The sequence below is a fragment of the Oxyura jamaicensis genome, chromosome 4 (assembly GCF_011077185.1).
Source record: "Oxyura jamaicensis isolate SHBP4307 breed ruddy duck chromosome 4, BPBGC_Ojam_1.0, whole genome shotgun sequence".
NCBI lineage: Eukaryota > Metazoa > Chordata > Aves > Anseriformes > Anatidae > Oxyura > Oxyura jamaicensis.
This window is the reverse complement of record NC_048896.1, coordinates 85,742,793-85,753,871: the sequence shown is the minus strand read 5'-3', so window position 1 is coordinate 85,753,871 and position 11,079 is coordinate 85,742,793. Positions and strand designations below refer to the sequence as shown.

The following is an 11,079-nucleotide window of genomic DNA, read 5'->3' as shown; positions in this document are numbered from 1 at the left end:
CATGCACATGGACTACAGGATTCATGCAATATGGATTTCTTTACCTACGATAAGGAAACAAGTTTTTAGAAATCAGAGGGCAATCTCGACAATTAATACAGCAGTTCCTGCAGGAAGTTTGTCATCTCCAAACAAGAACCCTGTAGATGAAACTACATGTTTCATCAAAACTAAGGGTATCCAAAGGTATTAAGGATTTCTGAGAGAGGGCAGCATCTTCCAAGACCACTATTTCCCTAATCAACAATCTTGGAAAGAACATAATGATTTGTTTGATGTTTACTAATTCCATTAACAATCATCTGAACTAAAGACAGTCCACGTTAACATCTGGATAACAAGATGTTAACATCTTTAGCAAATATGACACATTTGAATCTAAATTGCTCTCATTATCTCATGTATTTTTCTACGTCATAAGTTGTGCACATTTCCAGCAGGAAATGTATATTTCAGTATTTTGCTTTGTTTGAGAACTTTAAAATATTTATTTTTCATAAAGATTGGATATTCACACTGCTTGGAACAGAATCTACCTTCCAAACATTTTTCTTGAAAATCAAGAAAAATTGCCCAGTGATGCAAAAGTGTTCAAGAGAGGAATACTGAATATTTATCACTTTAATTACTTATGTCTTCAAAGCGTAATTTCTAAAATAGTACTTGTGAAAATATGATATTATCTAATGACCTTTCATTGTTTCTTACCTGTCTGTGAGCACCCTATTCTACTGAACATGTTACTTATTTGGACAAAGGTTTATTTGCATACTCTTAATGATTTCTTTTTCTAGCCCAAAATCAGTGTTAATATCACATGATGGACTTAGGAAATCATTATGAGCTCTATCAGAAGAGTTAATGAACTGAATTTAATGTGTTAAAGTAATGTAAAAACGGAAGAGTTTTCTGAATGCTTCTGAAGGTTGTTTTTAGTATACAGTCATTAATGTGTTAAGGCATGTACAAAAATGCATTAAAGGATCAGGAATATTTTCCTGCAGGTACTTAGAACCTAATAAATAATGAATGTGATGATTAACTACATGGGCAGAAGTACAGCACATTACTATGAAAAAGACTACATACAACCCGGCCTTTGGATGGGTGTGCACCATTGTTTTTAATATACAAAAACACTTGAACAGACTCAGTTGTATGTGAAGAGAAAACAAAAGAAGTAAGAGGGCTTGAATTAACATTGTATTTTCACATGAAACAGATTTAAATATTGCCAAGAGCAATCAGGGAGCCTGGAGCGAGGTGGAAGGGCAGCAGAACAAGGTGAGCAGAGCACAATGGCACCATTCAGTGCTGTTTAAGCAGCCAGAGAGGTTTGTGCAGGTCTAGAGAGCTGAAATAGGACCACCACCAGGGCTTCTCCCTGGTCTGTGGTGACCCGCCACGAGCCCCAGGCTGTGCATGCTGGGCATGAGGGTCAAACAGTTCCAGTGGGTCGTACTGGTCATGCATGTCCTCCATGGGCCGGCGGAGAAGCTTGTTAGGCCAAACCTCAACAGGTCTCAAGACAAAGTCAACTCGCCCAGCCCTTTTCATCTTGGTGGGAAGGGTGACCCGCTTCATCACCCTGCTGTATCCCGCAGCTTGGGCACTAATTATGTAAGTTCCTGGAGGCAAGAGTCGCCAGTAGTCACCATCGGCAGCTTTGGAAAGGCAAATTCACAAGAAGACAGAGTTTAGTTGGTCTTTCTTTCCGTATAGATACGTACTCATATATACATGCATCCATGGACAACACAAACATTTAGGGGACAGGTTTTTAAAAGAATCCTAAAATCAGGTCAACTCAATTTTTGAAAAAAAAGTTCATACACAGAGTCTTGAATAACAAAAAGAGACTCAGCCTGACCTTTGGAGCTAAAGGAGTAAAACTCACATACAAAATTTCAGCAACCGCTCTGCCTGTATAAAAAGGAAGTGAAACTTTCCTTCTTACTGCTTTCCCAGGGGCACAAGGAATAACTCCAAAGAAATCAAATGAGTGAAAAAACTACGTGAAACTTAAGAAAGTGAAAGCAGAATCCAAGCTGCAATATATATATATATATATATAGCATGTCCAAAGAGCTAAGAAATCCCCTTTTTTATTATATTACATTATATTACTTTGCGGACATTATAGCACATAAGACTGTGGAGTCAAAGCTGCAGCTGGTATAAATTTCCATTAGTGTAAAACGGGTGTAAATTTCCTCCAGCTGAAGGTTAGAGCCTGCAGGCAAAAAGCAAGGAGTTTTAAAACACAATATTTATTCTCCATTTTATATTTCATTTATTTTGAATGGTAAGTTTCTTAACTTAGTTAATGTTGCATTAATTTTTTTTATTATTATTTTTTTTATCATGGAACTTCTCAGTCTTTTTTTTGACAGTGAAGCTAAACGACATTTAAATCATATGACATTTTTAACCCCACCTAACACAAGAACAAATTCTAATTTTTCCTTCAATGTAAACACATTTTTTATTTAATTCTTAATTCTTTAAATGTCCATTGCCAATGGAAAGCCATTGTCTGGGAAGAAGTTTGAAAGAGACCCTAATTCATGCCAGAGTCTCCCACCAGCCTCAAGAATCTGCATCATCTCCACTATTGTATCCCCTCTAATGTTAATTTTTTTTTTTGTTTTGTTTGTTTGTTTGTTTAGAAAAAAACCTGGAAAGTGTCCACTACATTATAAGTTATTCTGGCTTTCCAAATTGATTCAACAACTACCATTAGAGTAGAACGTTACCATTCACATTTTCTGTTTTGTGCTCCTACAGCCTACCCTTCTCACTAAAGTAAGTAATAAAATGAGAGCATTGGTTCCAGTGAGAGCTTAAAAGCTCAGAACTTGCAGCTGCACATGCCTCACTAGGTTTTTCAAGTGACAGTGACCATAATTTAAAATTTTAGTTGATTTTTGCTTGGTTAGTTTTTGGTTTTGATATAAATATTGTCCACAAATTGCATATATTTATAGTTTTTTTTTTAAAATGTTTTTTTGTTTTCATGATGCCCTGGTTTCAGTTAGGACAGAGTTATTTTTCCTCCTAGTAGCTGGTAGGGTGCTATGTTTTGGATTATGATGAGAAGAGTGCTGATAACATGCTGATGTTTTAATTGCTGTATAGCAATGCTTACACTAAGCCAAGGACTTTTCAGCTTCTCACTCTGTCCTGCCAGCGGGCAGGCTGGGGGAGCAGCAAGAGCTGGGAGGGGACAGACCCAGGACAGCTGACCCAAACTGGCCAAAGGGGTATTCCATACCTTATGGCGTCATGCTGAACAATATATAGGGGTGGCTAGCCGGGGTGGGGGGCCAGCTGCTCTGGGATAGGCTGGGCATCTGTCAGTGGGTGGTGAGCAATTGCATTGTGCATCACTTGTTTGTACATATTGTTATTATTATTATTTTCTATCTTAATAAACTGTCTTTATCTCAACTCACAGGCTTCACTTTCCCATTTCTCTCCCCCATCCCAGAGAGGGAGGGGGGAGGGTGAGCAAACGGCTGTGTGGTGTTTAGCTGCCAGCTGGGTTAAACCACAACACATGAACAAAAGAGATTGCCCTTCAATCACTGCAGTCATTCCAATTGTTAAAATCAGTGTGGACCATATTCTACACCTCAAGTTCACAATATTTCAACTAAGTAATTTTATCTGCTCTGTGAGTACAAGATGGACAGAGTAGACTTTGTCCCCCAGCAGGGCTATTGATCTATTCCCCCAAACATGAAATATGTATTTCAAGGTGGATTTCTGAATTTCTCTAATACGTGTGGTCTTTGATGGCTGGCTGACAGCTTCAGGTGATTTTATTAACTGCAAGGACTGAGTCATCCCAGAGACACCACAGGCTTAACAACCAGTTTGATGTCTTCTGTAGAAAGTTTGATCTCTTTTGTAGAAACAAACCCACAGATGAGCCTTGAATTCTCCATTAAGGTGACGTTTCCATCAGATATGACAAGACTTTGTGGGTTCACTTCTCAACACTTTCACTCTGCAGCAGGAAAAAGCTGGAACAAAAAATATTACCTGTGGTGACATCATGCTGGATGCCCCTGACTGAAATGCGAGCATTTTTAATTGGATTTCCAAATTTATCAGACACAATTCCTTTTATTCCCCGATGAACCTGGCCAGGCAAAGCAAAGCAAAGTTAGATGGGAGTCATTTGTTCTATTACTACCTCCTAATATTCTACAAGAAAACCATGTAGAGAGGAAACCACTTTCAAGAGATTTGGTGCATTACAGAGGTTCTTGGGTGCTAACATCCCTTCAGATCACGTTCTCTGTTTTGGGCACTTCATAATAACAATAACATCTCAGAGGGAGCTGAGGAAAAGAGCTAACTGAATGAGTGCTTTCCTGGGCTAGGTATGTGGTTCTGCATTGCTCTGAGGGTCCCTTTGCACAAATCAGTAGCATCTTGTGCTCCAAACACAGTACCTAAAGACTGTTTCTAATTGCCTGCCATAGATCCAGAAACAGAAAGAAATTAAAAGTTAAAGCTGTAAAAAACAAATGCACACAGTGAAAAAGTATCATTGGTTCTATGAGCAGAGTCAAATCAGCATGAAGTAAATGGCCATTTTTGAGTAAATGGCCATTTACTCAAAATGCAACATTAAACCTTGTGTGAAATAAATCAAAATCATGCATAATTATTAGCTTTCAGACAATACTACTCAACAAACAATATACTACCATGCTGGCAGTCGAATCAATTAATGTAGGTTTTACATAGAAACCAGTTCTTTAGTATTAGTAGGATCCCAAAGGACTTAGAGATAAAGAATTAAAATTGAACAACTGTCTTGTGATAGACATGCTTTTACTAAAGTAGAGAAAAACACATATGAACAGAATAACATGATTCTAGAAAAATAATAAATGTAACTCTACTACTGTACTGTAATTCTGTACTGTAATGCTACTGTATTAGTATCGTTAAATATACAATCCTTAATGCCATATTTTAAATCACTTTCAATAAACATTTATGAATACAAATTGATATATTACAATATAGTTATGAATCTGTTAATATTATTATTTAATATCAGTGAAAAATAGTTCAGGGAAATCTTTAGTTACTCATCAACTGCATGTTGCCTACACATCACTACATGTCAGAATGTCATGATAGCAGTGTGTATAATATCCTTTTTCTCTTCTCTACAAGCACAGAACCCAGTTGTTTGAGCTGATGAGAAATGTATTTGGTGACAAACTAAAGAGCAATGTGAATTGTGTCAAACAAGGAGGAGTACAAACTCATTCTATTTGAAGTTCAATAAAACAAAACCAGAAAAACAAAACAAAATATTAGAATACTTAAAGATATATTTTTTTCACCTTTCCAAAATGAAAATATTTTATATTGTAAGTTGAATGTGAACTTTTAAAATGAAAAGTAAATCCATTTCAGTTTTTCCCATGGACTACTATGATCTACTTGAGCTGTTCTTTACTTGAGATTTTTTTCTCTTCCTCTCATTTTCCCTTCTCCATTTCCTTTGTCACAGAAGAATGGAAAAGAAGAACAAAGAATGAAAACAATGGGAAAAAATGGTGGAAAATACAGATGTTTAAAAATAAGCAGTAAAATATCTAACTTTATAGTAATTCTTAACATAAAGCTTGAAAATTATTCAGTATGATCCAATAACATCAGGTTTTTATTCAAGGTGAGGTTGTGTTGTCATTGCTTTTGTTAAATAGCTATTCTGTATTGAGTGGAGCTATTCATTGGAGGATTTAGGAACAACAGTCTAAGGGCTTCAAAACTGTCCCTTAAGAACTATTATGATGAAGCACTGCAATTTACTTTTCAGCATTGCACTTGAGGATTTATCATATGGATAGTGGGTATATCTGGTCAGAAGAGTCATCTCAGAGACAAATTTAATTTACAGTGTAGACATACTCAAAATAGTATGACCTCATCCAACTTCAATAATAATTTCACAATTACAACATGAGGGGATAAAAATGACAAAACTGAAATTTCTTTAATGTTGTTGATTTGTTTTGCTTAAATACACAATTTTTAGGTTTTGTCTCAAACCTGTGCCACCTAAGTTTGGTACCACTAGCAATGGGGAGAAGAGATCACTGTTTATGAAAATGAATACTACTTCTGCGTGTTAAGCCAAGTAGATTTGTACACACACCAGGCAGCCTGGTATATATCAGAATAAGAAAAGTTTGAATTGTTTATGGCAGACTTAATCCTTATCGGGAGTAATTCAGTCATCCTTATCTACAAAGTTGTTTTGCTTACTGTCCTGCATTTACTCAAAAAGCTTTTCCAGCACAGACTTCTCCAGTATCTCACACTATAAAAATCTTTACATCTTGAAGACTTCAACTGCAATATATATGGATTTAACCCAGCTCCATTTGGATTCACTAAAACTCATTTTCATCAGACAGCTGTAAAATGAAATGAGTTTGGTGGTCTGTACTCTAGACTTTATTGAATGATGATACTTACCACAAGTAGCAAGAGGTTGCTTAGAAAGGCCATAAAAACACTCCTAACAATTTTAAATTACTGCATACTCTATCAAAATAAGGCATGGCAGAAAGCTAATCTACTAATGGCTGAGAGAAAGATGAGCAACTTCTGCTTCTGTGTTCACTTACTTATTGTCAGTGAGGTATTTGTTTTCGCTGAGCTCAAACTTCTTATTAAAATAATATTACTTTAAAATGGGTTGGTTTAATGCTTACAGGCATACAGTTGTCTCTTTAGAAGATGAGACCTCCAATCTTTTTAAATATCAAGAAATAGAGCTGGAAAGTGAGTAAACAGCATTTCTAGTAAGATGACTATAACCTCCCCATTACAACCAAATCTTCAACTCCTGCTCTTGTACAGTGTGTTTAAGGCCAGGAACATGGAATATGAAAATGGAAAAGTTCCCAGAAGCTTTCTGGAAGGTAGCTCTTGGTTTATTCTTCAAGAGAAAGAATGATTTGTAATTTTCTGAATATGTGATTTTTTTTTTCTTAACAATAAATTTCAGAAAGTTGATTTGTAATACTGCAAAAAGTATTTACAAACAATTTTCTTTTGAATTGTTTCTAAGTCCTTTACAGTCCCTAAGCTCAATCATTCCTGCAAGACAACTAAAATATTATCTGTGTGTCCTGTCAGACAAGCAGAGGCCCCAGACCTGCGGGTGAAATGTGATGACTGATTCAGTGCTATCTCAGTGATAACTAACTGGTGAAACAGCAAAGAAAGGAATATCAACAACAATAACAAATCCATAAGCACTAAGGTCTGTAAAAGCAGAGCCATACCATCTCCATATAGTTCAGAAGGGCGTCTCTGTTTTCATGCCAGATTGTAAACAGTTCTTCTTCCAAAGGAAACTTTTCGCATCCTACCTCCACAGTAACTTCAAAGCAATTTGTATGAAGGTAATTAAAATCTGCCATACCTACACGTTTAAAAAGAAAGAGATCATGGAAAACCCTTTAAACCCTAACTGGAATTTTGCTGTTGCAGTTAGTTCAATGCAATGGCCAATGCATATAAATTATTCTACAAATTCAGAATATTACTCGTTTCAACTGTGAATTAACTAATGACCATGACACTTCTTTCAGGTGAAAAAGCATCATTTTAAGTTATTATTTACCTGACCAAGAAACAGCAATAGAAATATAAGGATTGGCTAATCACAGTAATTGGATAATCAGCTGCATCAGAGGTGATTGCCAAAAGTCACCAGTAGAGAGATGACCTTTTGCCACTAGTACGTTCAAAACTGTTTCTACACAAAAGACATTGGATATAATTTTCAGAAGAATGTAAGCCTAAGATATTTAAGCCTGATTGTCCCTCATGCCCCAAAGCTTCCTAAATGCCCAGTTTCAACAGAATAATTTTGGGAGCTGCTTGAGTCTAATAGGAAAATATGATTTAAACACTTCTGAATTTTTTATGAATATGAAATTTCATTTCACCATGAAATCCTGAAGAAAATCAAATACTACTATTGAGGAAATCAAATTAGCAACTTAAGCACAAATTAATCAGATGTTAATATTTGTTGTTTTTTATACTTAAATATATATATGTATATATATATATATAAACAGCTTGAAAACAAAACCAGAACTTGCATGAAGCAGAATGCAAGTCTGAAAGATGGAATCAAACTCATGCTGCTAAGGAATGATAGCAATGCATTAGGTATTTATTTAAACTTTTCTGATTTAAAAACTAGAAGAATCTTATATATGCAATAACGTATTTGACTCTTGTATAGCTTAACTTCTCTCAGATCTTATCAGGGCTGAATATGTCCCTTGGTATCTGGAAATAGCTGCTACCAATATACGTTTTGCTACTTAAATCCCTAACAGGTTACTTTTTGCAAGTATCTGACCTAAAATAAATTGATATGAATAAAATTATCCTGCCAAACCCTTGTGTCTCAGAAAGGTCATATAGAGGTTTTACCTCACTTGATATGATGGTAAAGTGGTTTTACCTCCAGTGAAGCTGTACCACTCAGCACCATTTATAATACCTCCGCGTTTTACAAAATTTCCACCACAGCGTAGTTCTGATCGGTCTGAGATGACTGGATGTGCATCTGCATAGGCTTTTGCCAGCATTTTAAACATCTGTAACAGAAGAGTTTGAAATACATTTGGTTTTGCAAACAGTAAATATGTTAGCCTTCAGTCATTGATGTTGTTGCTAGTAAGTCTTGCTGTTGTGAGCCCAGACAATGAGCCACTCTGTGTCCCTGAGGCTGATGGCAGAGGAGAACCTCTGTGTGAGGATATTCCACCAGGAAGCTTTCACATGCCTTATTATCCAAGGTGCTTCTTTGCAATCCAATGTATTTAGCCAGAAATAACACTGAATACTTCTTGATTTTGTAATACTTGGCTTCAAAGTACCTGGAGCAGAAGTAGCGGGCTTGTTTTGTTGTACTTAAAGTCATGGGTTTAAAAGCCAAAATTAGCTCTCCCCATTATTTCCTAGCTGTTGGGGTTTTTACCCTTTCAGAAACACCTACACCAGCCTCAGCCCCACCAGATCTTTGCATTGGCTGCTGATGTTTAAAATAGACAGCGTTGATTTGCTTTGCACTTATCTCTCTTGCAGGACAACCTACCAGTTTGATCTCAATGACAGTCACTTCTTTGTGGGGCAGAAGCCATCCCCAAAAAGGTGAAGGCTAGGATGTGGTGATGGAGGATGTCACCACTGATTTCCTAAGAGTGTTAGTAATGATGAAGAGCAGATGAGTCACGACCCAGAAAGGAAAAGTGATGGGTACATGAAGTGAAGACAGAAGAAACAGCAGTGATAGGAGGAAACCATATCTTTGAATCTATTTTGTGCCATTTTCTCCGATGTTTATTATGAATTTGAACAGAAATACCCTCCTTTTTTATTTTATTCAGATCTCATCTACAAAACCTATAACTCCAGACTTCAATATTAAAATGACAGCAATTGTCAGATGCTACTAGATCAGCTCAGTGTCATAGCTTTCATTGCACATTTCTTAAGACAACAAGTGCAAGCTGTTGGGTGGCTAAAATCCTATTGTTGCAAGTGGCCTAAGATTTTATGCTTGAAGCTGTATGGAGACCAAAATGACTATACATATAATTTTGGTGTAATATTGAGGAATTATTCAATAATCACAAAGTTGGACTAATTATGGGATCAGGTAGCTAACCAAGGAAAGGTATAAACAGTGTTGTTTAAGTGTAAAGGCAGTTTTCCTTTTTTTTTTTTTTTTTTTTTTTTTTTTCTCCTGATGAACAGACAAGTTATGACTTCAAAAAACTCAAATGTTTGGGCATTACATAGAAGAACACAAAGGCAGAAAACAGAGGAATCCTTGTGACTTTGAAAGTGTGATGTTCATTTGATAAAATGGGTACATATTGTTATGTTGGCCAGCATTCTGACTGCACTGACTCTCACAATTTGTTATTTTTTGGGAGCAGAGGGAAGGGAGTGTTTCCATTTGCCAGGGGGATTGAGCTTGATTTGGTATCTACCTTTCTGCCCCTGTGAACATAAGCATCAACGTAACTTTTGTGTAACACAAAGCAACAAAAACCTGCTAGAAAATTCCATCTCCACAAAAGCCAAAAAAATTGAAAGTTCTGGATTAGGAGATGAACCAGATGCAAGAATGTAAGAGGAAAGACATGGAACAGTTTTGAGACTCCATGGTACCAGCAGTAACCATACCAGGCTGTGGTTAAGGTTAAAGAGGCTTGAAATCTGCTGCTGCCAAGAGGATCCCCATGATACCAAAAATTCATCAAGAGAGACTGCCACAGGGAGGTGGCAGCATCCAGGAGTCTTTGCAAGCTGGGCAATCTGGTTTGAATGTACTTTGCAGAATTTGGCTTTTGAATTTCTGGCCATTATCTGCACTTCAGCATTTCACCCTGGGCTGCAGCCAAGGGTACAAACTTTCCTTTTTTCCCCTTGCATGATGAATTTGGCAGATCAGCACACAGAACAAGGGTTACAGCTAATGTATGGCAGTTAAAACTGCAGTATTTCAGGATGCCAGTTCCCCAGCAGCAGATGACGTTACTTAAATACAGGTCAATTAACAGGTACACATTTTATAACTTTCTGGACAAATGTTAAAGTGATACTGGTAGTGTTGTTAAGGTTCTTATGCTGACTCACTTGAAAAGTTGGTTTTAATTGAGAACACTCCCAGCCCTCATCTGTACATTTTAAACATCAAAATTTGTAACTACTTTCTAGGCTTTTCAGCTACTCACTAATCAGTAGATATTGTTCAGCTCAGAAGAAATGAATTGATATAGAAAATGTTTAATTGTGACAAATATTTAAATATTGAATAAATGCGTGTGAGGACTGACACTTACAGAGAGTTTCAACCCAGAGATGTTCTCAAAAAAATAGATACTTCAAGTCAAAGATCAACTACTGATGATTTTCAACTGCTTTTCTCTGTTTAAGAAACCACTTTCCCTTAAGAGGTCAGGGACAATTTTAACATATGCTAGAAAGCTAGAGAGCCGGCTG

At 36.5% G+C, this 11,079-nt stretch overlaps 1 protein-coding gene across 1 annotated transcript in view; it reads right to left on the bottom strand.

The window, feature by feature from the left end:
- Positions 1-854: 854 nt before the first annotated feature.
- CPZ (carboxypeptidase Z) overlaps positions 855-11,079 on the bottom strand; it is a 33,891-nt gene continuing 23,666 nt past the window's right edge. The window contains exons 8-11 of the mRNA XM_035326023.1: positions 8,528-8,663; positions 7,329-7,468; positions 4,048-4,147; positions 855-1,664 (exon numbers count right to left, since the gene is read on the bottom strand). Of these exons, the coding sequence (XP_035181914.1) occupies positions 1,309-1,664; positions 4,048-4,147; positions 7,329-7,468; positions 8,528-8,663 (732 nt within the window). The 3' untranslated portion in view covers positions 855-1,308. The remainder of the gene's footprint in view (positions 1,665-4,047; positions 4,148-7,328; positions 7,469-8,527; positions 8,664-11,079) is intronic.